We start from the raw sequence: 27,427 nt of genomic DNA, 5'->3' as shown, positions 1-27,427 counted from the left end.
GCTGTTCAGGGAGTTCACATTAACTTTACTAAGAGCCATAGGCATCTACACATGAACACATTCATCTGCAAATGCAGAACATACACAGTGAAGAGACTGAGGTAATTAGTTTGCTCATGAAAAAACAAGGAAAACACACCAATATTTGTTCAAATGCAAAAAGCAGAGAAAACGATCTGAATATGAAAGAAAACATGATTCTATGATGGAGAGTGGCAAATGCTAGTGGAAAATGTCTTGCATATTGGGTCCTGTGCAATAACTGTTGCAGGGTTTACAAATAAATAAAACGAACAATAAAAAAAGCAGTGTAATAAGGCAAAAAGCAGCAACTCCAAAAGCGAGATTTGATATGTATATGGTGATGGAAGGTAAATAATTTTCAAATGTCTGACTAGTCTTGACAGCAAAGGGCAGGCAGTGATACATAAGCAAAAGTAGCGCAACATCAAAAGAGAGTAAACAGTTTCTTTAAGATCAAGAGGAGAAATGGTCACCCAGAAAAAATTAGTAATGTAACGAAGAGAACAGAGTGAGACAGATATTGGACCACAGAGAGCACGGGTGGCTTTCACATCAAAGTCAAGTAAAAGCTATCTATTAGGAATGCTCATAAAAATTTTCTCAACTCAGCAATGAGCTGTAGAAATCAAGTTCGGCGTTGCTAACAGAGCAAAAGTACCCTTGACGTGATGGAGGGTATCCTGCAATAAAATACAATATCCTGTATTTCTGTGTTAGAACTTAGACTCACAAATCTAAGGACAGGGAGCAGTTCAAAGCACATTAGTGCTGCCACGAGGAACCCAAAATGGTGAATGCTACTGGATCTGCAGTGTTGCTCTAGATTACAAGAAAGGGAATGACAGGGGGACAAACTGACAAGTGTTTTCTTATCTAATGCAGCCTTCTAGTATGAAAATACAGTAACAGAAAATAATCTATGCAAAAGTCCTGGGTTCAGCAGTAGCAGTCATTTTTCTCCTTCTTAGTAGCTGGTGCAGTGCTGTGGTTTTGGCTTTCAGCCTGGGAACAGCGCTGATAACATCAATGGTTTTAGTTGCTGCTCAGTAATGTTTAGTCTGACCAAGGACTTTCTGAGTCTCATGCTCTGCCAGGGAGGAGGGGAAGCTGGGAGGAAGCAGAGACAGGACACCTGACCCAAACTAGCCAAAGAGGTATTCCATACCACAGCACATCATGCCCAGGATGTAAAGTGGGGGCAGTTACCTGGAAGGGGTAGATCACTGCTCGGGTCAGGCTGGGTATCGGTTGGCGGGTGGTGAGTGGTTGTATTCTCTTCCCTTGTTATTTCCCTTTTTTTTTTTGGTGGTGTGGTTTGTGTTTTTGTTTGTGTTTTTTGGGTTTGTTCCCTCTGGGAGTAGGGAGGAGTGAGCTAACGGCTGCATGGTTTCTGAGTGACAGGCTGGGCTTAAACTGTGACAGCAAACAATACAGCCTCCACTTTCTTGTGAAATATCAGTGAGCCAGCAAGGTGAACACAATACCTGTACAAACCCAACTGAATCTTCATACACAGATTATTCTTTCAAGTATCCCTCTTAATCATTCAAACATTGAAACTTGGAAAATGAGCTATCAGTTTTCTAGGTACATTGGTACAATAGTACATGGAAAATAAGAAAAGTACTTTACTGGAGCAAGATGAGCAAAGACAGCAGACACCTAATGAGACAGGGTATGGATATCTGGCAAAATATTAAGGTCTTTTTAACTGCAAAAGGTTAAGCAGCAAAAATACCCCCCATTTCCAGACCAATGATGTTAACTCAAGAATCGGCAAAGCTGAACAGGCAGATAAAATTGCTCAGATCTTTAAAAAGTGCCACAAAAAGCAAAGAAAATTGGCAATAAGCTTCAATAGGGAGCATTTTGAATAGTTCTTGGTAAAAGAAACCTGGCACAGTGGCTGATACTGCGGCTGGGACTGCAGTACCAGCACTAGTTCAGCTTGCAAAGCCTGAAGAGAGACACCAACTAATAAACTAAAGCATTCTGCGAATTGTGAGGTCATGTAAGGATCTAACTGTTTAGGGGTAAAGGACAGACTTAAATGTCATGGGGGACATTAATCTGTATATTCACTACAGATACAAGGCAAAAACATGATGATGCAAGATGTTGGTGAGATATTAACTGTCTTGAAATTGTACATCAGCTCTTAGAAAAGACACAAGGCCAAACAGCCTTGGAGGCAGCACTCAAATCAGGACTGCAGAGGCAGGACCAGGTGCAAGGGATTTCCTGCAGCTCCTGGAGATGCACTCTTGCAACAAGTAACTTCTTTGGAAAACTGTATGGCAATCAAGCACGAACGAGCTACTGCTCTAAACCAAGAGGAAAATATTCTCTGTTGCTAAGGGTAGTCAGAGCTTATTTAACTCATCAGTTTTTTCATATCAGATACACATATATATGGATACAGAATGTGCCTCCTGATACACATTCATGGAATGATTTCTACATGAATTTATTAATTCCTTTCATATATAACTTGTTTCATAGACATGATCTTCATGTTTAGTTTTGCCATTTACATTCTAGTAACTACCATTCCTGACTACAGTGCGCGGAGATGTTCCATTGCTACCTCTGGGCACTGGCTGCTCTTAGCAACCCAGCATATGGTTTGGTGCCAGCTGATCTGGGTATTTGCCTCGGTTCTTATACATGTGACATTTAGCCCCTGGGCTGGTCTTCTTACTGATGTGCCTTCTTTAACTCAGTCTTCAGAGAGACAGACAAGAATTTTTCTGTATTTTGCATTTTGCAAATATGCCAGTTTTAGGTAACAATTTAGCTCTTTCTGGGATAATGAAGTATCATCTGGTGTAGTGAAAAGTCCAAAGCACCAGTACAGTGATAGCTCTCTGAATATTTTTGTCTGCTAGTTTTGGATTTTCACTCCCAGGCAAAATGTACACACACCACAAATATAACTACGATATGATGGCACCACTTGTCTTCTGCCTTCTTGGTACTGAGGAGTTTGAGGCTTAAAATAGTGATGTGCTTGCCACATGGATAGTATTAGATAGACAGATGGTAAACTGTTCTCACTTTGTAATCATACAACTCATATTTCCATGGACCTACGTAGACAAACACGTATCACCTACTGCCTGGTAGTCAGCATGTGAACACAAAAGGTTAACTTGCGCGGTGTGCCATGGTAATTAGAGGATTGTGATTGTTACATGTTTTTCTGCACTACTGAGCACATTGGCGCATGCTGATGATTTTCTAGCGGTCTTAAAATATATCTTTCTCTTTCTGTTCTTTTAATAATTCCTGCTGGAATGGAGAAATGTGACAGAAACTGATGTGCATGCAAAATGGATTTTCTTCTGCCTTACTGTTTATATAGATGTGACTTGGAAAGTCGTGTTCCACTCATACATTGTAGTTGCTGAGTTAATTAGTGGCATATCCTATAAATGAGGTCCAGTTTTCAGGGGAATTGTTACCTTTCCTTTGAGGCTTCTTCTAACACACACCGTTGTGTTGTAAGTGTCCTAGTTAGTTCTTTGTTACTCTCTTTTTGCATGAAAAAATTCAATCCATTTTGTAAGTCATTCTCAATAGTGGCTGCAGTGATACCACTGCTTGGTTTAAGCACATTTTTCCCTCTAACTTTGCCAGGATTATATGACTTTCTATCCCAATTGTGTAAGCTCTGTAGCAGCTGTTTTGGGCTCTGTGTTTGTAGCTAAGCTTATCTCAATGTGATTTCAATTTCTTTATTTCTGAAATATTACCTTTATTAAACGTTTGCTTTCTTAGATAAAATAAAAAACAGCACTGCAGTTGTGCGTAGGGAAATCTATTGTATAAATAAACAGTACCTTTTTCTGCAGATATGGAAAACCTCTTTATTTAGGGAATTTCTCAGATATACAAAGGAACTGAAACTCTGCAGCTTCTTTCCACACACACTCTATTGGTTTTGCTGGGCTTTCTCCAAATAAAAAAATCAAATTTTAATACCACATTATTACCCAGAAATATGTTGCCAAGGCTTTACAGTTGTTTTCCTTAATTTCCACTTCCCTGAAATAGACTGGTTATACAAGCCTCAAAAATGCTCAGACAGAGCACTGGGAGGACTTGGTGAGGCAAATTATCTTTGATTTTTTATGCTGCCCTGTGTACCAGTTTATCTAATCAGATGGTTATTTCAGAAGCCTGGATCCATCACAGTTGTTAATATCAGCTGTGGTTGCTAAGTTTTTTCTTTCATCTCCTTCAGCTTCTCTGCAGACAGCAGTTTCCAAATTGATACAAAGCAGCTATTGTTCGTGGAATTACTATGATGAATCATTGAATAATGATGATTGAGCATAATTCATTTATTACTGTTATTCTTTTCTGCATTGTTATCTCTTTGCTACGTCTTGCTATGGTGTAAGGAAAAGATCTGATTCTTCTTAAGAAAAAAAAATCCTATTGATTTCTCTAGGTGCTGGTTCAGATTCTGTACCCTATTTTACTCATAACCTTGTCAGGGTCCTGATCACAGCTACTGGTGCATTGAACAATATGAATAGCATTCAGATTCTGAGAGCTGGAACAGCTGATGAACTGATGAATTCTCAGTTTTAATGTTCTTCAAAAAAATTGTACTATGGGATTGGGAACCATTCAGAGTTCCACTGTTTTGCTGGTTTACGAGAGCTTTTTATGGTATGTGGCTCTGTGTATGCGATGATATGGACCAACAGAAAGTATAAGCCTTGTCAGCTACTCTGACTCCCATGCGTATTCTGCAGAATACAGCTTTTGTTCTCTTTGTATCTTTCTTAGGACAGTTTTCTTTAATTCCTACTGGAATTCGTACTGTAAAGTCACTTTTGGAGAAGCAGAGAACTGATACTGATGCCGAAACTCACGCATTTGCTTAAGGCTACTGTTTGGTTTTATTTTTTTATTTTTTTATTTATACAGCTGGCCTAGGCCAGCAAAGTGAAATAAGATGTTGTAAATAAGATGTTCATACCTTTGTTATCCTAAAGGAACAAAAAAAAGCCCTACTGAAGGATCAAACTCCTCCAAGTTTCAGGACTTAAACTAATCTCCAGCTATCTGGCATTAAGAACAATCCTTCTTGATGAAAATAAATTTCATCAATCTTCTTTTGCAACCTCCAGTACTAACTGGTGCTCAAAATACATCTTGGACTAGGTGGATTTTTTATTTTTTTCCACCAGCAAAATCTCTCCCTATTTTTAATAAATTACATTTTTCAGTCCTTAGCATGGATGGATGGTCAATTGATACTAATTCTTACTAAGCCTCCCCATGCACATACACATATATATTTACATCATTTTACTTAATGGAGTTATAGAGTGATCTCTTGAGCCATGAGAGTGTGCGCATGTTGTAAATAATTCAAGATTGAAAGAAGATGCATGAGCCTTCAGAATAAATATTGCACATCACCTAAAATCAGACAGACATTTGATTTCACTTCCTTAAAATTCTTCAGGTATCAAAACAGATATGACTGAGAAGTTCAAAAGTACAGCTGAGCTAGAGCTAAAACATTTTATCTCCCTGCCCTCTAAGCCCACTTCTCAGTAAAGTCTGAGACTGTATAATGTTTTACTTGCTAAATAGCACTAGATTTTTAAAAGTCTCATAATGCTTTAGCACCTTTGAGTTCACCAGAAAAGTCATAAACATTCATACCAGCCAGATATTTTACCAAGGCAAAGAAAAGCTTTTCAGTGTTTTGGATTATGTAGTAATGATTTTCTTCTTACTGCTTTTTTAACAGCCTGTAAATAAGAAAAATAGCAGCTAGGATACTTACCTGTAGTAAGCTGGCATTTGAGAATCACAGGTGAGCGTACCAATGCTCAGTCTGTTGGTCACAAGTAACTCAGTGTAATCCCCTCCACAAAGCTCTAAGCCAGGAGCACTGTGTCAGTGACATCAAAACCCAGCCTGAGTTTCACATAAGTCAATTCACATAAATTAGTTCATCTGCCTGTTAAAACAAGGGAAAAAAGTATCAGAGCCTGGAAATAATTATTATTCTGTGAGTGACTTTAAGTGCTTTTTTTTTTCGGGATTATCAGCTTAACTAAAAATTAATTAATTAGGGTTAATTTTAAAGCTGAAAAGCAAATGTTAAGGCTAGTTAAATCTTCCAGAATACTTGTCCTTTATTAATTTATTTATTTATTTACTTTATTTGGTAGAGTTTGGAAGGCTAAGATAGGAAATACATCTCAGTGACACAATAGCTTGCTATGTAATATTCACCTCGATGATCTGATTTATTTCCAGCTTATCAACCATCATGATAACTTGGGCAGGAAAAGTATGATAGATTTCTGTAGTCAATTTGCCAATGCATGAAGTGAGTATGATCTTCATTAAAGGGATTTATTTTGAGCTTTCCTTGCCTGACACATAGTTGAAGCATTGGATTTTCCTTTGCTACCTTCACTACAGACAACACATACTTCAGTAAAGCTAAGGCTATGTAAAGTTGCAGGAAATCATATCATGATGTGAGCACAGGCAAAAGCCACAAGTTGTTCCTTCCGATGCTTGAGAGAGGTTATTATGGTATTTCAGGATATATGGTGACAGACTGACAAACGTATGCTTTTATATTTATCCACAAGGATAATTTAATACCCACTTCTGAGCAGAATAGCCCTATGTATTCATTTGCATAATTGGAAGGGGCTTGCCACATCTAGCAGCACTTTTACTTCCACTCATGTTAATCTTTTTCCTGTATTCTGATTAAACTTCGCAGATGTCTTGGATCACAACTCTCCAGGGCTCACAGCCCACTGCAGTCAGTAGGGATTGATTTGTTTGAGGAAGTTGGTGTCACTGACCCTTAACAATGCCATTTCAGTTGGCTGCCATTGTTGATAATTAATGCTGGTGGTCTGCTCCAAAGGTGGTCATCATACCTCTTGTGTCAAAAAAGACTTTAGGTACTGAAAATTCTGATTTTCTTGTCACAGACAAAAAGGTGGCCTCTTGTCACTTACAAGAAAGCAGTAAGCACAAACACATGCTCAGCAGCAGCCCAATTAATTATACATTTTTTTTAATTTCAAGTTACCCTAAAGCATGTCTCTGGATTTACTGTTGGATGACTTTCTTTCATGTTTAGCTGCCTCCTCACTCCATTGTTTCCATGGTAACACCTTTGAAACATTGCTTCTTTCTGAGGAGGTGAAATGTAAAGTCTCTGGAATATTTGAGTGTTTAAATATTTAAATGAAAACAACAAAAAGATGGTGGGGTGAGTCAGACATGACAGGTAGGTGACACCCACAATAGCTGCTATTAAATTTGACTGTGGGGTAGCATTACCTTTGCTGTTCTCCTACTGCAAGCTGAAAAGAGCAGCCAGCTCAGAGGAGCTGTGCTGAACCTGAGGTATTCTGATGCTGAGAGGCAGCTGAGCATGTTTATGACCAAGGTTAGCTGAAGTAGCCTGCTGTGAACCTCTTCAAGGAGTTAGGAATAGCAAAGAAGTTAATTTGCAGGAGTGCTGTATTTATTATTTGCCAGTGATAACATTTCTTGTTAAAATTGGCAATAATTAAAAATTGTCTTAGTATTTTACTGTTAAGTCTGTTAGGAAGTTAACATGGAAAGAACCACAGAAAGTGTTCCTGCCAGTGCCAGAAAATACACCAAGGTTTGCATTGACCGTGGCCTTTCATTAACAGTAATGAGCATCAGTTATCTGGGTTTGGAGGAGGCTTTGCGGTGGAAGTGGCAGTTTTTGTAAACTTAAAGGGAGCTTTTATGGAGAATGTTCTTAAAGTACTGCAGCTACAGCGGTGTCTCTCAGTCCTGCTACACTGACCCTTTTCAAAATTGCAGTACATGAGCTGGTGTTCAAAGTGAATGTAGTGGTGCTCATTTCCTCATTTTAGCTTGTTACACTTGCCTTTCTGATCCACTTTGATTAAGATTCCCTTTTGACAACTCCCAGAGGTGGCTGTGCCTAGCCCACTTGCTTAGAACCATCTCCCTGCTCTTGTGTACCAAAGCTCTCCCTTCCCTTAAATGCTTCCTTAGAAAAACACTTTTTCCTTTGCTGTTCTGAACCTGGACTCTGAACCAACCATCTGTTCTCCCCTCTTTTATCTGATCCTAATGGGGAGCAATTAACCCTCCTTTCTTATCCGTTCTACAGGAGACAACATGAAACAGCAATGAAATAAATGACCTGACTTCCTCATACAAAACACTCCATTGAGCACTTTTTCTGCTCACTTGATTTCCCTGATAGCCATTCCCTCTAGACTATCATTTTACATGATTTTATACACTGAATATATCTTCCTAGGCCAAGGTTGCTCTCTTCCTACTGTCAATACAGGAACATGATTTCTATTATCTTCACAGAAATAAATGGTAAGAATATTCTTTCCCATCTCTGATTGATAGCTATGATTCCTTTTAGCTTAATATGATAGGTTTTCAATAGAACAAATTTTTGGTTTGAAAAATCTGTGGTCAGATGAGGGGGAAAATTCCCAGAATTCTCCAAGCTTCTCTCACTGACGGTGTTAAAAAAAGATGCCAGCCAAAGTAGGAGGTGTAAATTTTCTTAACGTTATTCACCATCATTTTATTTTAAAAGCTTTGATAGGCAGTCAAACAGCAATTTTAGCATCAAGATGGTTATTAAGTTTCAGAGCAAGCCTACTCAACATTAGGGAGAGCTAATATTGCCTTAGAAAAGGGGAGTGAACAGGATGACCTCTCCGGGTTCCCTCAAGCATATGTTCTACAAGTTTCTGAATAAAGACGGTTCTCACCTTTTCAATATTGTTGTTTCAAGGACATCAGTTGCCAGGACATACATTCCTGAACTTGTTTACATAGTGTTTGGAGCCTGCAGTTTGTTTTTTTTCCACAGTCACAAAGGATGAATGCCTGTTCTTTTCTTAATGATTCTGATGGACTAATCTAATGAAGGAAAGGAGCTGCCCTGTTGAATGCTACCCCGACAGGACTTTCACTAGACCTCTTTGGCCTTCAGGCTTTCAAGCACTGACATCATCTGAGGCTTTTTGTGCATGAGAATTCTTTACAGTTCTCTCCTGTGTATTCAAAAGATCACAGCAGCCTGTGGTTTGGGTTAACAACACATGGCTGTTGAAAAACTTTCTCATTGTAATGAGTCAATTTTTGCTTAGTTAATGATCCTTCTCACTCTGAGGGACTAGCAAAGGGTTTTAGAAAAAGATCCCAGTAGGTATGAATGCTGAACAGAAGTGAGGTTGATTGAGGTGTATGAAGATGTCTCCTCAGTAGCTGTTTTGAATTTCACTTCTTTCACAGACATACAAAAACTTTCCAGAATAAAATGGAGAGCATTTTAGAGAACTGAATTTAGTTTCTTTATCTGGGAGAGGAACAAGATTATGGAGAACAAACAAAGGTTGTTGTATAGTGATGGAAGAGAGTGCTGCAGTAAACGAGCTGAGCCTTGACCAGCGAGAACCCCTCACGTTCAGAGTCATGTCAGCTAACCTCATTTCTCACTGTTATGGGTAAGCACAGTCAAATATCCCCAAGCCTCTGGGAACAGGGCTTAGAGTCAATACTAAGCTCAAACCCATGTGTAGATTTAAAGGGAGATTTGAAGAGAAGGAAGCAATTCTGTTTACAGGGAGTGGAACAAATGAAACGTTTACACTGGGCCTAGAAGATCAAGAAGTGGGGAACAAAGTCATGTGGAGCTCAAAGAATAGCAGAAGCAGAGAAGTAAGCAGAAGCGAAAGTGACAGCAAGCTTGAGAAACTGAGAAAGACAGAAATGGTACATGTGTAGGGGAGGATATGCTGTGCAACAGAGACCCTGTAATTTAACCCCCTTTTCAGTGTGGCTTAATGCATGTGCATGAGTTCTTCAAATCTGGCAAGCATTTAAACAGATGCCTATATCCCTGAGAAATCTAGTGGGTGTTAAACATAGATGCTGTTATGAATTTGGAGGGCTTAGACAATACTGATTCAAGGAGACAAATACTGAGGTTTTTCTAACAAACTCCCCTTTTTTTAGGTAGATATTGATTGAAACCTTATGGGCAGAAGAACATACTGAATCCTACTGATACACACAATGTCTCTCATTCTGTCCATCAGGAAGGTATTTTAGTGAACTTACAGAATGAATAGAGCCAATGCACCTAAATTAAAATGTTCTAACAGCGCATGTGAGACACCAGGAGTCAAATGATCTTATTTTCTTGTTGCTTAAAGTAGATCACATCAAGAGTCAAGATCTGGTTGGGACATTTTATTCTTATTGTATAGCAGGAAAACGATATGTAGCATGCTGACCCCCTCCTTGGGCTTATGTGAGGTTGCTTATGTCATGAGGATATGAGAAACTCTTGCTTGTAGTATTCCTGCATACTGTGGGAGAATCGCATTATTGTTAAGTGACTATTGTTAAACTCCCAAGTAGGGTCTGGGTGAGTGCGTGGCTGCTAGCTAGGTGTTGAATGTGGTGTGTATCATAGATACTCATCAGAAATACAAAGCAGTATTACCCAAGACCGTCAAAGAGAAAAAAGCAGTAGGAAGACTGCAAGATATAAAACACAAGGGGAGAGCTGGTTAAGCTGAAGGAAGATGTGGCTCCATATTACAGTGCAAGACTGACTTCTTAGCATTTAAATTCCGGTTCAGGGTTGTTTATAGTGTTGGAAGCAAAGCAAAGGTCTGAGATAAACTGCAAAAATAACTCAAATAAAGGCAAAAAATAAGGGCAAACTTCTGCCTTTGAAGTACAAAAATACAATATGATAACACAGCTGGCAACTGTCCACTAGAACTGGCAAATGGATGGGAGATAAAAATCTGAAAATGAGCAGAAAGACATTGAGGATCTTGGCACAAGGATAAGTCCTTTGATGGGTCATACAGTTGGAGTTTCTCTGTAAATCTACTGCTCCAAGTTCATAGTTTACACATCGCAGAGACTCTGATGAAAACCTCAATGCTGATGCCAATAGTGGATCTGCTTTCTAAATTTCAGGTATGGTTCCACAAAGCGCCTTTCATCAATGTGTAAAGAGCCACCTGGGTATATACCTAAGGACATATGGTGGCCTGGATTACAGCTCAACACTTAAGTATTGACATGCTTTCTGCAAACTTACATTGTCAAGTAGTATTTATGAGAGCCCCTTTCCTAGGGACCAGGTCCTAACTAAGCACAGCATTGCCCCCTTCTTGACGAGCAGGACAGCACCAAACTAAGGCTCTCCCCCTGGCTCCCTCATATGAACCCCCTTGGCCAAATAGCACAAGCAGGATCCCAGTCTCTTCCCCTGCCAATACCTTTCCTCTCAGTTGAGCTTTTATGGCTCATGGGAGATTTTCTGTTTTTTTTTTCTGAGGGAACATTGTTGGGTTTTCTTTGATACCATCTCTTGACCTTGCAGGCAGTAGGAATGATACTAGGATGCAGGGTATATCAATTGGAAAAGCTGGACTTGACCAGGCTCCTAGGTCTGGTTGGGTGACTGTCACAAAGGATCACCTCTTAATTCTGTGGGCTTCTCAGCTGATGCACTCTCAGCTCTTCTGTGCTGGAACAGTCCTTATGGCCAACTAACAGGGTCTCAGTTTCCAGTTATCCTGCTGTGCTGCTGCTGCTTTTCCTGTTCCTTTCAGGGGCTGCCATAGAGAATTAATCCAAACATTATACTTCTCCTTTGTCTCTCAGAAGTGTCAATATTTTCTTCTCAGATGAACTGCTTTCATGGATCTCCTGTGAGACACTTCCCTAATTCAAAGACTTCTGGCTGTTACTCAGTTCAAGATACTAACTGTGCTTGAGATGAAAAACAAGCAAATCTGGCAATGCTAGCTGAAGCTAGCATTAGTCGGTGCTCCTGGCGGACATTTTAGCATGGGATATACAAAAAAGTTAAATTATCACAATGATAAGCGCAGTGATACAAAAGAAGGATTGTTTCTTGTGTCTGGTTTTAAGACAAGTACTGTTTAATATTTTCTTCCTCTACGCCTTGTTTTGATGATATTTCCCAAATACCTCCAATTTCTAAAATGTAATTCTTCCAGGAGGATTCCTAGAACTAAATCAGAAAACATTTTATGATGATAATGAAAACAGAGAATATGTGGAGCATAACCAGACCGCTCACTGTGAAGGCATCACTCAGAAAACTGTGTGTCATGTTTTTTCTCTTTTTTTTTTTTTTTTTTTGACTATTAAAGAAAGACCCATTGAATTTATATACAACTGTTTTGGTTTCAGTAAGATACAGCAATAATCTCAGATTCAAAAAATGAATGTAAATTAATGTAATGCTGACTTATGCAGAAAGCCATTTGCCTTATTTTTTTCTTTTTTCCTCTGACATTGAATCACCACTCTTTCATGCACAACATGGATGTCTCAAATCAGAAGAAAGTGTTGGGACATCATTCCCAGCAGCGACCCCCATGTAAATGCCTTGCATGTACTCCGACAGATCCTCCAGATGCAGGTCTTGCAAGCTAGTGGAGGAGATGAAACCGGAGCTGAATTCTGCAGCGCCACCACTCCCCTTTGAAGCATCCTACACAGTTACCTGACACATTCACAGGAAATACCTAAATAAAAGCGTTTTTGAATTCTGTTCTGGAAATTTAGTATTTAAAAACAATTTTGAGGCTACCCTGTGATCACCAGCATGATCAAAAATGCTCCTCGGAAGCTTGTATGATTAGGAGATTAGTGCTCTTTGAACTTTGATCTGCCTCATTTGTGCCTCATTACACAGGGGAAGAGACACAATCTGAGAACTGCTTTCACAGGTAGCAGATTTCTTCTGTGTAAGGGATTCACAAAAGAGCTCTTCACTTTTTTGGTTTTATTTTCTGGCTTTCAGTTCCTCACAGGGATGGCTCCAGGGTTTCTATAGTCACTGTTACCTCTAAAACAGGTAACGTTTGAACAGCCCAAAAAAGCAAAAAAAGTATGTCAAAAAAAAAAAAAAGGCAATATTATACTTGCATTCCTGCAAATAACCACGTGCTTTGGTTTGATCCATGTGATGTTCATAGGATCTGAAAGAATTAATGAAAATCTCTCATATGTGAACCTCTGGACCTGTTAACAATGCTTCAATTCCACTGTCTCTGTGCAAACAACTTATAAACACCAATATGGAAAATCTGTGATTCACAGCCTCATCTCCAGACCCAATTTTACCTCAGTTCCAGACAAACTTGTGTTGCATATCTTAATATCAGTAACTCTTCAAATCAGGAATGCCATGGCTTTAAAAATGTCTTCAATGTGAAGAGCAAGTAAGAGAATAAATGTGGTAAATACACAAATCACAAGCAACCTCCATCAGCTGTTGGGAGAGATGCAACCACCAGGAAAAACTCCCCAAAACCATGGCCCTGATCAGACTTATCAGAAGATGATGATAAACACATGGCAAGTAGATACTGAAAAAACCCCAACAAATCTCTGCAATCCCTCCTAGTGTCATAATTGCTAGATAAATTCTTCATACAGGTAACTACAGTCATGTCAGCACCACAACTGTTGTTAAACACAGAAAAAGGATCTTCACATTGCACTCTGAGTGGAAGGGGAGGCTGTAGCCCCAGAGAAGAGGTGATAAAAAGTCACATGAAGAATTAACTCCCAGGCATTATGAAGACTGACATGGTATGCATGACATCTGACCGTGCAGTGGCATCTCTGACATAGCCAACCAACCACTTCACTGGAGCTTAAAGATCTTCAATGAAAAAACACATTTCATATAAATGTGCTATAAATAATGGTCCTGATCTAGAGAGCTTCAGCTGCTTTTATCCAGCCTCTCATGCCTCCGCATCTAATTAGCCTGTAAGTTCTTTTGGTCTGGGATGGCTTCCATCATTCTGTGTGTGAGATTTCCTACATGGCTGTAGAGAGAAACAAAGGGACATAAACTGACTTGTAATCTTCTCAAGTACATTTTTTTTCTTGCAGTAGGCAAGAGATTTCAGAGTTACTTTTCCTCTCTTAGCAGCTATAAAAAGAGTAAGAGAGGAGACCGGGGCATGTCTTAGTGCCATTATTCTAACACACAGTTATTTTCCTGCTTTAACTTAAATCAGAATGTCAAAGGCCCATCTGAGCCTAGATGCCCCTGGAGCTTGCACAGTTAAGGCACACAGATTCCCGTAGCTACGTGCATGCAAGCAAGCAACAAGGTTAACACGACTGCTTCTCTTTGGTTCTCCAGACTTGTACTCCCTTTTGTAGTTGGGACAACCCGGCAGCCTCCAGCATGAACCTAGAGCAATTCCACACGCAGTGTATACCAAAGCACCCTGAGCACTGTGCTGCCACATCTCACTATAGCAGGTATAATTCAGAAACATAACGAACTCCCCATATTTGCACAAAGATGGGATAACACTGAGGATTAGTGGTATTTTTATTTCTGAATATTTCCTTTTGTAGACTGGGATATTTGTATTATAATTGCGATACCATTATAAACAATGCCAGGTACAAAGTGTTGTATGCTCTTAAGTATAAAGATGGAGATCCAGAGGAAATTGCCTGAAAGGCCTTTCATTGTAAATCAAATGCTATATCAAAAAATCAGATGAGTTAAACTTGTTTTCTCTACACAGGCTCCCTGACACAAATGGCATTTCTGGATACCTGAAAGGAATACAGAACCAGTGCTGTTGGCGAAGTCCCCAGAACTATTCTCATTGTCTAACAGTATTCACTTAATTAACATAAATTTTAGATTAAAACATAAAAATAAAGCTGTTTGGGACAGTCTAGAACTAACCACTGTTTAACAAAAGCGGTCATTCCCTTGCTGCTCTACACACCAAAAGTTCGTTACAGTGGAGCCCAGGACAGTGCCGTTTCCCCCCCGCCATGGAAGTCCACCTGACACCCATTTCTTAAGGGCAGGTAGAAGAACCCAGGTGCCACCGACACTCGACCTGGCCCGTCCCTCCGCGACGCCCGGAGCTCCAACGCACCTCAAGTGCCACAGCACCCGGCACTCCGCGTCAAACGCGACACCGATAGCAGGTACTTCCATTCCGTCTGGGGGAAAGAATTAATTTGGCCAGCTAATTCCGCTCCCCCAGCGGTGGGGGCGGGGTACGTGCGCGTTGCCATGGGCGCCGGAGGAGCACCCTGAAAGTTGCGGACGAGGGGCGGGGAGAAGGGGGCCGGGCCGGGCCGGGCGCTGTGGGGTACGGCTGCCCTCCGGGGCTGAGCTGCCGCTCGGCGCCGAGCTGAGTACCTCGGGGCTGGTTACTGCCGCGGCGGCGGCGGTGTTACGCCCACCAGCGGCTGGCGGCGGGAGGGAGGAGGGAAAGCGATAAACTTCATACTTGGCCGGGCGGGCAGGGAGCCGCATGGATGCCGCTGTCCCTCGGCGCTGACTCGCAGCCCGCGACAAGCGGTGGGGCGGCAACAGCAGTGCAGGGCTCCGCCGCGCCCTTTCCTCCGCCGCCGGCCATGGCGCGCGTGGGGCACAGGGCTCAGCCCGGCCCTTGAGAACGACGCCTCGCCCTCCCCCCTCTCTGCTGTGGCGCCGCCGCCCCCCCGCACCCCCGCCCGCCGCCACCTGCCTTTGCTTCACTGCTGCCGACCTGAGGCGTCGGGCATCGGCTTCTCCCCGCGCTGCAGCCCGCCCGATATGGAGCCGTCAGCACGAAGCGGCCGAGAGTGATCCCCGCTCTGAGACCGACCTGCTCGCCGCTCCCTCGGGGCCCGCGCTTGCTCCTATGGAGCTGGACGAGACGCCGCTCGCCCCCCCGAAGACCATGCTGCTTATGCTGAGGAAAGTTCGCAAGAGGCGGGAGATGTTGCTGCAGCAGCTGGGCTTCATCTGCGCCATCCTCTTCTTCGCCTGGTGCATGTCCAGCCTGCTCTCTAGATTGGGTGAGTTGCTGTGGTGGCGGGAGCAGCGGACCCTGGCAGGGACAGGCGGCTGTGGCTGTTCCCACTTTGAGTTTCTCAGTGGAAATAGCCCCCTGGTCGGGCAGGAGAGGCCGGGGAGCAGCGCGGGTTCCTCAGCAGAGACCCCCGTGCCGGGCAGGTGCGTGGCCGCGGTCCCGGCGGCGAGAGGCAGTGCCTGGTGGCCGAGAGCTACCGAGCCCGCCGTGGCGCTCGGGGGCTTCGGGAGTGGAAGCTGAGGGGAATCGCGGGGCAGCTGAGTGTCTGGGAGCGGGCTCAAGTAGTTTCACCGCTGTATCGGAACTGAATCCTCTCCAGCCGGTTGTGGTCCCCTCTGCAACTTCAAGCCACCTTTCATTTTCATTTTTAGGTTGTAAACTTTCATCAGCTACAACTGCCTCTTTTCACCCTCTTTTCTCTCTAATGCCTCTTCCCTCCTCCCCAGATTACAGTGTGAATTTGACAGAAAATTAGGTATTTTTAGGCAAGGAACAGTGCTAATCTTACGTTTTATAAAGAAAGTCTGTTGCATCCTTTGTGCAAATGCCTTGTTGGTAAACTGATGTATTTATAACTGACTAAATCATTGCCATTCTTTTATTGTTGTTATTGTTTTTCCTGCCTGCTGTCGCAGTTTAGGCTCAAAGTGTGCAGCTTCAGGCCCTCTTCCTGCATCCCTCAAATACAGGCTCTAAGGTTGCTGGGACACCACATGGATGGGTCTCTAGGTAGGGCTGCCAGCAGTCCTTGAGGGTTTGAGAACAAAGTCGAACTAAGCCCAGATCCTATGTCCACATTTAATGTAAAAAAAAAAAAGTCAACATTTTTAGCAGAATTAGGATAGGTCTTCTGCTTAAAATAGAGCTGAGGTTAAAATATGTGCTTTAGGGAAGAAAAATCTGATGTAACTTGTCATACTTTCTCAAGCTCTTGTGCTCAAATTGTTGCCTGGGTTGTTTGAGTTATATCTAGGATGGCAACAAGCCATCCATATAAGAACTCAGTGTGTTAGACCATATTAGCATATTGCTCATCTTAGAACTTTTTAATTGTGGTTTTATAGTATACTGTTGCTTGCTTTATTTAGAACTGTTTGTCATGCCCGTGCCTCTAATTTTTTTTTTCCTTCTTCATGCACAAGCTATTTATTTTCATAAACTTACTGTTTCTTGAAACCAAGCGCTTGGGGCATGATTATGTTTATGCAGTTTGAAGGGGTTTGGTTTTGGTTTGGTTTTTTTTGGTAGCAGATAACAGTTTTCCAGAACTTCTCTAGGTTTACATGAGAAATGTCATGACTAATGAAAGTTTTTAATCTTCTGGGTTATCAGCTAAATCCCTCATAACCTAATTTCTGATGGTATGCTGCATCAGGTAGTTGGTTTTTTTTTTTTTTTTTTTTTTTTTTTTTTTCAGCTGGCTAATTTACAGTATATTGTATCCATAAACACTGACCATCTGTTCTCTCTGTTTCTTATAATTGTGGCTTGGAATATTTTAGCAAATACTCCAGTCAGGCTAACTTCCAAGCTAGATTTTTTTAAATTTATTTATTTTTAAGAGTCACTCTTAGCACAAGCATTGAATATAAACATTAAGATCAGCTGTGGAAGAATTTTTGTTACTACAATATGTTCATTTGAAAAGGATAAGGTTGAGTTGGAAGTGATTTAATTAAGAGGTTCTATTCTTCCTTTGATTATTATAATTGCATAGCCTGCATTATCACAAGTGCTTTCTGTGTTCTATTCAGCAAGTTCCACTGAGAATGCTTCTGGAATACAAGTTAAGGCAAAAGCTCCATTGACTACCAAAGAAGTTTGTATTTCTTAAGACTTGAGGGCGTTTATTTTCAGTTTTCTTTGACAACTTATGCAGAGACTGATATTATCAAGTATACCCAACATGGAAAAGATCAGCCCCTAGAACTCGGAATAAACCAAAATGTGTCTGGAACATGTCCATCTTCATTTTTATTTTTTGAGAAATCGGTAATGTAATTTAATATGTGCAAGTGCAGATGACTAAATGGAAGTGTGACTGTTGCTCATGTCAGCATAGCAGGACTCGTTTCATCTATAGGAACTGCTGCGTGTTGAGTGCCACAGGTGCAGGTTTCAGCATTTTCTTGCTCCAGAGTGTGTTCCTGTTGTGGGTCATAGCTAAGTATTCTGATAACCAGAACATGATAACAGCTCTGATACTGCACCTGCATAGCTAGTTTCACCCTTTGGAGCTAGGAGCACCTTGCGTACGTGTGTTAGCATTTGCCCCCGTTGCACTTTGATGTTGCTGCACTAACATATGGATGCTCTGCCCTTGCTAGTGGGAGCACATAGTCCAGTTAAGATGATGCAGGAAAAAATTAGTGACAGTGGGCATAACCTCTTTCTGTTTAATGTAGGCCGAGAATCAACTACTGCAGACAGACGCGTTTTGTCAGAAATATGGAGGAATAGAAGGTTGATGGCATCTCCTAATGGGACACATGAAGAAAAGAACTGTACAGAACCAGGTAAGACAGGAAGACTTTGCGTTGTCATGTAAGCTCTTGAAATGTATTGTGTAGTGCTGCCATGACCCAGCTGTGGAGATCTGTTAAGGTAAACATGAAAGTATAGAATTCAAAAAAAGGCAGGACTGTTCTGTGTATAACTAAGATTTATTGTGCTATATAATGCCATGACTTTATCAAAGGTAAAAATTAATGTATGGATACAAGTATGTTTTGGGGTCAGTGAGACTTGTGCTGACTATTTTATTTTTCTAATTTTGTTTCTTTTGCAAGAAAGATGTTTATTGCTGTTTATATTGCACTGGTAATGAGAGTGTACTCTTCTTGAAAGTGCATAGTTGAACATGCAGTATTTGAGATGCCATCTCAGCACAGGAATTTGTGTTCATTGCCGTTATACATTTAAGCATATTTTGCTAGTTTAATGATAAACTATGTATTGAGAGTAGAAATTTATATTGTATGGAGGGGGAATGATGAGGTAACTAATATGTAAACATTGGAATCCATTTTACTTCAGGATACCTATCCTGCCCAGGCAATAGTAATTGATTGAGGGCAGGGATAGATGACGCATTTTAATATCAGTGTTAGTCCATAATGCTTTCATTTTCCCATCTGTCTTTCCAGTGTGTATTTCCTCTCTCTTCATGCCTTTCTGTGGTTTACGGTGTGTGGGAGATGAGATGCTTTGCCAGTGGGACTAGCCAAATAATTTAAAGTTCAGATAATTTTTTTTTTTAATGTGACTTTTTGATCAACTTTTGATGACAGCAGAGTCTGTACCATCTTGCAAACAATGACAGCATGAGTTCTGGGATACTGATCGCCCCAGGCACTAGAAGAGTTTAGAGCAGTACTCCCCTCTCAGATACCTGTTGTATAGACTGAGGATCACTAGTGTGCTTAAGCGTTTCTGGGGGAGTGCCAGAACATGACTGCACAAAGTAGGTCCAAAAGCTTTAACTGTATCATCAAGAGCTTCTCTGTGCTTCTCTTAAGAACTTTGTGGGTTAGCTTGCTGTCTGCATCTGTAATCTTATGATGCTCTTGATTTGTCTGTTGGAGCTGTTCATAGACAAGAAAGAAGACAAAAATGGTGTTTTGGAAGCATATAACTATTCTTGATTAATAGTCAGAAAACACTATTCTTTCCCACTCCTCTTTCATTTTTCTCCACATACGCAGAGAAAATATGATTGGATGCGTCAGTGTGATCATTCTGAACACATACTTTGCAGCACAAGCCAACAAAGGCCACAGAATCGTAGAAGCTTCATCAGAAATATGCCCATCAAAGTTCTTGATAGGGATTTCCATTTAGGATGAATGAGAACTTTTTAGCAATTATTTGATAAAACTGCCAAGGGAAAATATATGCTTATGTGTAAACTGGAATACCAGGAGCAGTGCTAACTTTTCCAGATGTTTAGAACAAATAGCTTACCTCCCTCTATTCCTATAGAATTGTAAGAATAATTGAACAGTTGAAATAAATCCAGTTGGATCATTTTTATATGTGTTCTGAAATTCAGGTTGTTGCGCAGTTTTGTCTGTAACCACGAGCAGTGGACGTGAGTAGCCCAAATATTCCTCAGGATGCTGAGGTCTTAAGAAAAATATAATGAGACTTGCATTAAGTTAATGATGCTCGTTCACAGTGCTGGAATTACCGTTTGTTTTTAAGGGTGTTTCTTCTGTTAGACGACAATTTTATAAGTCAAATGTGCCACAGGATGCAATTGTAGCATTTTTTTCAGTAGCTTCCTGTTACTCTATACTTATGTAAAGCTTATCTATGTGTATCTTGTGCAGCTGAAGGAGTGACTTAGATGCTACAAGATTGGCTAGATGTAAGATAGCTGCAACTAAAGGGAGCATCTGAAATGTCTGAAATTGATGTCTATTGAACAGGAATGGGTCTGTGAAAACCTATGATTGTTACTGCTCAGTTACAACTTCTGTAGATTTGGGGTTTTTGGGGGGTGAGAGTAAGTTTGCTTCCCTAACCAATTATCTGGTAGTGAGAGGTTGAGATTTACCCTGTAATGACCCAGAAACTATCAAAAAGAAGCACGTTGCATAGTTCATCTCTATGGGAATATGGCTTGTGTAACCCCATGACTGCATCTGGAGAAAGTAGTCCCAGCAAAGGTCAAGCAACTTGATAAAGATAGCATAGAAAATTGGTGAGTGTGGATTTTCAGTTGGAAAGCTCTCAGTCATATGCTTATCCCAATGTACTGAAAACCTCAGGAATGTGCTGTCAAACACTTTAAATGGCTGGATTATTTCTGGTCTTTCTTTTACATCTTAAGAACAGATAGTTAATATGTATAGATATTGTATGAATACAGTGGTCTCTGTAGGTGCCTTGGAGATGTATTAATTCTTACCTATGTAATTCAGTATCTTCCTTAAGCACTAGGGGCCCTGCAAATGCATGGGTGTGTATATAGTATATAGCAGTTTTCTTACGTTATGTGGATGTTTTCCTATGTATGTTTAGGATACAAGAACTTCTGAGTACCTTGGGAAATGCAAGTTCTTACTGAGAGCCTATTAATCCTGTCATTGCAGTGCTATTGCTGTGCTCATTCTTTATTAGCTTCCCACACAAGTCTGCAGCTTTACTTCCCTTTTCCCAAAGGCTTTCACCAAAGTTAATTTACCACTTCACCTCCCTTTTCTTACTTACATGCAAAATAAAAAAATATCCCCAGTTGTCAGGGATAACTGCAGCTACAGAAGTTTGCGAAACCGTGAGATCCTTGCAGTTCATGACAGTGGCAAGAAAGGCTTACCGTTGGTCATATATTTTGGGGAAAAAAATTCCATAGGCTTCTAGAAGTAATATTAAAAGCTTGTGGAAGCTCTATGTACTAGAAGCTCATGTAGCCTATATTGTCTGAGATTCTCATTTACAGAATAGATCATTTTGTATTGTGTTCTTCTGGAAACATTATTAATGCTTCTGGGGCCACTGTATCAGAACAGAAAAAGCTTTGAAGACTTTGCAGTGCCGCTTTAAAAAAGAACCCTGAGGCTCTGACAAAGGAAAGGATATATGTGTGTGTGTGTATATATAAAAAAACAGGGGAAAAAGGTTTTCTACACTTGGAGGTTACAGTGACTGATATCATGCATATCTTAAGAGGTGCTACATGTTTTTTTTTTGATATCAGCTATTCTGCACACCTAAGGAGTTATAGTTTCTATTTATCTTGTAACAGCAGAAAAGGAACTGTAGGTCAGCTGCAGGAGGTGGTGGAACATTTACGAGCATCAAGTCAACCTCAGTTCTAGGCTTGGACTGACAAAATCCTCACCAAGTTAACACGTTGTGTAGCATTTTTCTGTTAAAGATCCTTCCTGGCTTGAAACTTCCCCTTTGTTGGAAGCTCCTCTGCCATGAAAAGATACGCCTTTATACTGTTCTGGAGGACTCACAGGTTGTATGTAGTAGGCTCTGGACTTCAGAAATTTCATGAAACCCTGGGATTTATGAATTTGGAATCTTCTGCTTCTTTTGCATTGAGTATTTCTCTGGATGTCTGCTGTGGATGTCCCTCTGAGGAAAACCAGACTACCTTTTCTTTGTGGGTCTGATACTTTTCCTGGGTTAATTTCTGTGGGAGGAGAGGTTGATCTGACCCTCACTTACAGCAGAGCAGTCGGAAAGGGAGAGTAGCTGTCTCTTGCTAACATATCTCATTAGCTTGCAACCAATTTTTTTGCCTTATCCAAGCTCTCACTTCCATCTGCCACCAGCTCACTAGCTTGCAGTGCCATCTGCCCAGCAAGTCTGATTTATAGCTTCTCTGCTCCAATGGCTCGCCTCTTGTTTCAGAATGTTCCCATGACTCCATGTCCTCCTGACTAACATTTCCAGAGCAATTACAGGCTAGGGTGACTGGATGGTGCGATGTTCCTAACCATGTGATTCTGGGTTGTGTTAGGCTGTTAAAGCAACTGATCTGGAATACTTTCTGTTGCAAATATTGTGAAATAATGCAGTGCAGAGAATATTTAAACTACTTGTTGTGAATTAGAAGTGTATTGGAATATATTTATGTTAATCCTCTGGCACTAGTCATTGACCTGCCTTGAGACTGAAGGAGTTGGTGGAGTTCTCTGTCCAGTGGTTTGTCAACCATGGATAGTTGATAAGCTACATTGATTTTTTAAATAGCTTTAAATTTGGTTCAAGTGTACTTTGCTGATTGTTATTGGTGGGTAAGGGTCTATTGTGGGTTGGGGAAAGGGCAGTGGTTAGCATTTCTTTCTGAGCCATGCTAACTTTTCACTTTAGAATTAAAAGGTACATTGTAGCAACTCTTTGTTTCGCAGCGAGAGAAAAAAAACATCAGTCCTCTATGGTGAAATAAAGTGTGTTTCCCAGCAGCATGTGTATAACTGAGTTCTGAGTCAGGATCAGAAATCATTAAATTTGTGTATATTTTAAACTGTTAGTTACAACCTTGGGGACTCCGTGTAGGATGTGATGCATTGTAGAGAAACTGCAAAAGCCTTGGACAGTTTTGTTAACCTACCATGGAGAGCACAAAAGCCTGTTACTTTTCCTACAAAAATCGATGGTGTTCTTGCTGACTAAGGAAATCGGGACTAACTCTTCAAAGTTATTTTCCAAAAGGATAGAAAAAGCTATTTCTTGTATGTCTGTACAAGAACTGTAGGAATCCTATACTATAGGAAGCATTGGTTTCCATCAGTGTTATTTAACAAATGCAGTGCTTAGTTAAATGCTTCTTTCTCAGTATGTTGCATTGACGTATCTTTTTTTTTTTTTTAATCCTTATAGACACCTCAAAATATAAGATCATAAACTTTGTGTAATAAATGTTAATTTAAACATACTTCTGTTGCTGGTGTAATGTCATTTTGTGCCGATGTAAATCCTTTTTAAACAGTGTGATCCTGTGTATTTCTTCTAAACAGTGTGCTCACAAGATCAAACTTCAATTTTGTAGCAAGGATAAATGCTCTACACCCCCACTTTTAAGAAGGTGGTATTAATAATTTTACTGTTGCCCTTTGTTTTAGGAACAGTCTAAATTTGTGAGCTCAGTGTGACCTGCAGGTTCTCTTTCTATGCACTTGTACAGCACCTAGCACAGAAAGACCATGGTCTTATTGAGGTAATACAGACAATAAGTGTATTATTTTCAAATATTCCTCACTAGACTTTTAGTTAGATTTACTCTTTGCCTTGATGGATATAAAATGTGCAACTGTTGCTGTACGATTTACTTATTGATAGTGTGTACATTTTGATTTAACATGTTTCTTTAATGTCTTATTCCCTCAAAGACTAGGAATTTACCAGCCTTAAATATCCTATTCTTGTGTTGGCCTAAAAGGAAATGAAAAAAAGGAAAGGTTTAAGAAAAAACTTTCCAGTTTTTTTTAATACATAGGTGCAGCGTGCAGTGAGAGGGCATGTTTTTGCATATGCACAGATGCATGTATTTATTTAATGGAAAGACTTGTTAACCAACTAGCATGTACCTTATTTCCACAGCCACTTGTCATATGCTTGTGAGGGGAATGTTTTGGGTGGTTGTTCCAAAGCAATGTGTGTTCTGTATCCCTGTCTGTGTGTCCCCCCAGCACTGGTGTCTCTGGACTTGCTCTTGTCTTATCTGTAGATGCTGCTGCATGGTAAACTTTACTGATTGTGATCTCACTTAGATGGTTTCTGTTTCCAGGGGGAGACAGATGTGTGACACTTTGAAACCACTTCTAGTGGATTAGTTGGGGGCAAATGACAAACTTTCAATGGCAAGCATTACTTGTGTGGCTCCCAAGGTCTCCTGAACAGAATTTTCACCTAGATTTAGCTTGAACTTCTGGCACTCTTTGCCTGGCTTATTGATGTGGGTATTAAAAGAGTTGGCAGATAGATGTCATTGAAGATAACTGGGAAATGCGTTGTTTTGTTTTTTTTTGGTTTGGTTTTTTTTTTCTTCACCAATTTTTTGTTTTGTTTGTTTTGTTTTGTTTTTTTAATAACCCATTTAGGAAATGTGCTTTGTCTGAAGCTAGAATTTATAGAATTTAAAACATAACCTTCTCTCTGAGTTGTTTGCTTTCTAGCAGCGTATGAATGCTGGCATCTAAAATAGTAGAAAGAAATGAGACAAACGTCTCTCTCTGCTTAGGCTCAACATGCCAGTGTCATCCCCTGAAGAACTGAGAACAGAAAATGAACTCCAGGGTAATTTATCCATTTCCCCAGGTCTGGATACCAAGTTTGCAGGAAGTAGTTTAACACACAGTAAATAAGTGCCTGACTAAAATGTGATATAGAGATGTAGTCAACAGGGCAAAGGAAACAAAAATCCTGTTTAATATATTCCTGTATAATTTTAAACTTAACAAAATGTTGCTTGATATAATCTGTATTTCATATGACTCAAATTTATTTACAGTCTGTTTTGGTCCAGTTGAAGAACACAGTGGATAAGGAGTTACACGAGCCAAGTCTTTGCTGTGAAACCAAGAAGCAGGCTTGAAACAATAATCAGAATTTCTAAAATGTAGCAGCCTCAGAACTGAATTTAACATCTGCGGAAACAGTTACTTTCTCTGAATGGAGCAAAACACTCAGGTGGAATGCTCTGGAGTGCTAGTTTCCCGTATTAGCCCAGCTCCAGTATTTAGGTGCCTGATTGCCTATATTTCAAACCCTATTACCTAAGCATTTCTCAAATGTTAATCTACTAACAGTACAACATTTCTTTTTCTGTGACTGCAGACAAGTCAGGGAGACAGCAGCTGTGTGAATTAGTGACTTGAGGTCAAAAAGGAAATATGTGGTAGAGTCATAGAATCAACCAGGCTGGAAAAGACATTCAAAATCACCAAGTCCAGCCATTACCCAGGTTTGCCAAGAACACCACTAAACCATATCACTGAGAACCTCATCTGCACAGTTTTTGAACATTTCCAGGGATTGTGATTCCACCACTTCCCTGGGCAGCCTGTTCCAATTCCTGATCACCGTCTCTGTGAAGAAATTTTTCCTAATATACAGTCTAAATCTCCTCTGGCACAACTTGAGGCCATTTCTTCTTGTCCTATTACTTATTACTTGGGAGAAGTGACCACCCTACATCCTCACTGCAACCTCCATTCAGGTAGTTGTAGAGAGTGATAAGGTCTCCCCTGAGCCTCCTCTTCTCCAGGCTGAACACCACCAGTTCAAAGAACCGAATCCAGGTACTTGAGTCTTGACCTAGGCTCCTCCAAAGACAGTGTTTGACCAGAAGTTTATACTCATATGACTTTCTGAGTTTCCATCCAACCTGAGTTTTGCTGTGATCTGGTATGGAAACTCAATGAATTACATTTTACTTTGGACATACCTGAAATCCTGAATCAAAGATTTCAAAATCAAAGTTAATGAGACTTGGGCATGCAGGTCTCCATGGTATTGCTGACTTTAATGTGGGATGTGTGTGTTTAGATCTGTTATTCACTAGTATGACCATGCAGATAGACCTTTTTGTGTGTAAAGCTGCTCCATTTTCCACTCAGAAATTTGTGCTGTTGATATGAAATGAAACTGCCGTCTTTGTCCATGGCAATTTCATTTTCACTCTTTGGTTTCTACTTTATTGTCTGTGATGTGTCAACACGTGCTGCAGTTGAGACAGAAAATGCTGCTGTTTTGCTTTGTATCATGAACAACTGTTACCACACCTCACTTTACTGTTGTAGGAAGTGGGTTGGAAAGGTATTGTAAATCATTCTGTGAGTAATAATTCATACTTTTAGGGTCAGCCTAGGACATAGTCTTTATGAGGGACTGGATTGTTCTAAAGATGTTAAAACACTGCATTCGTACTTTGGCTCTGTGCTGCCAGTATCTTGTCAGTCTATAACTTGGACCACCAATGTGGAGTATTTGGGCAAAAATGGACAAGCATGTAACTGGGCTGCAGGGAAGTAGATTGTGAGAAGCACCTGGAGCTAGAAAACGGCCACCAGAAGCTGCAAGAAGGGTAGAGAAAACTTGGGTTTGGAATTGGGTGGTGGAAACACTTAGATTGTCTAGTCATGTAGCATGGAGTTGAAGGAGAGCTGAAAGTGACATAAAGGTATGAGTAAAGGAAGGCTGAATTTGGATAATGAACCATGGGAGAATCCTAGGAATAGCAGGGTAAGGAGGCAGGCCCTGGGAAGTAATAGAGAAAGTGATAAAAGGTATGCAAAGTCAATATGCGGTGAGAAGTTTGGTTTTAGTTGGACAAAGAATCTAGAATGAAAAGCAATGGGAGTCTCTAAAAAGGGCTTAAGTTAAAAAGGAGTTACATTGTAGCCTTTGGCACATAGAATTGGAAGCACTGACAATTTATATCGAATTTGTAATTTATCTTTTAGGGTTTGTGGGTTTTTTGTGTGGTTTGGTGTTTTTTTTTTTTTTTTTAATGGTTTGGGTATCAACAAAGAACATTTTCAGAGCTTGTACTAATGGTACCATCTAAATATAAAGCAATTTAGAAAGCTTCACCAAAACCAGACTCTCCTGAGCCTCAACCCTGTCTCTGAATCTCAATGTTAGAGGGTCAGAATGACTGATTTAAAAATACTCTGAGGTACCGTGTGCAATTTGATTACAGTGAAGTATTTTTAAACTTTGTTCTGCTAATATTTCTGGTAAGAACCCTCATAATTGAATTATTTTTTTCAGGATTTTATTATACATATCTATGTATGGGCTCATTAATGCCAGTGACATTTTGCAGTATAGAGGTGGTTATCCACCTAGCAGGTGGAAGAACACTCCATGAACTTGCTGACAGACTGCATCACTCCTGTTCTACAGGAAGCAAGACCTTCAGGCAGTAGTGTGATGGTTTCCTTTAAAGTTAGCAGGCATAAAAGACACTATAGTAGAAAATGTAATAGCTT

At 40.4% G+C, this 27,427-nt stretch overlaps 1 protein-coding gene across 1 annotated transcript in view; it reads left to right on the top strand.

Annotated features, from left to right (window-relative positions):
* Window positions 1–15,048: 15,048 nt before the first annotated feature.
* The window catches only part of LOC133215761 (ras and Rab interactor 3-like), a 163,988-nt gene continuing 151,609 nt past the window's right edge, over window positions 15,049–27,427 (top strand). Inside the window, exons 1-2 of the mRNA XM_061359992.1 lie at window positions 15,049–15,960; window positions 18,380–18,490. Of these exons, the coding sequence (XP_061215976.1) occupies window positions 15,804–15,960; window positions 18,380–18,490 (268 nt within the window). The 5' untranslated portion in view covers window positions 15,049–15,803. The remainder of the gene's footprint in view (window positions 15,961–18,379; window positions 18,491–27,427) is intronic.

The sequence above is a fragment of the Neopsephotus bourkii genome, unplaced genomic scaffold (genome assembly GCF_033783945.1).
Source record: "Neopsephotus bourkii isolate Nb327-2 ecotype Australia unplaced genomic scaffold, CSIRO-AGI_Nbou_v1 NB_998, whole genome shotgun sequence".
Classification (NCBI taxonomy): domain Eukaryota; kingdom Metazoa; phylum Chordata; class Aves; order Psittaciformes; family Psittacidae; genus Neopsephotus; species Neopsephotus bourkii.
Note: the sequence above shows the minus strand (reverse complement) of the source record. Positions and strands in the feature narration are given on the sequence as shown.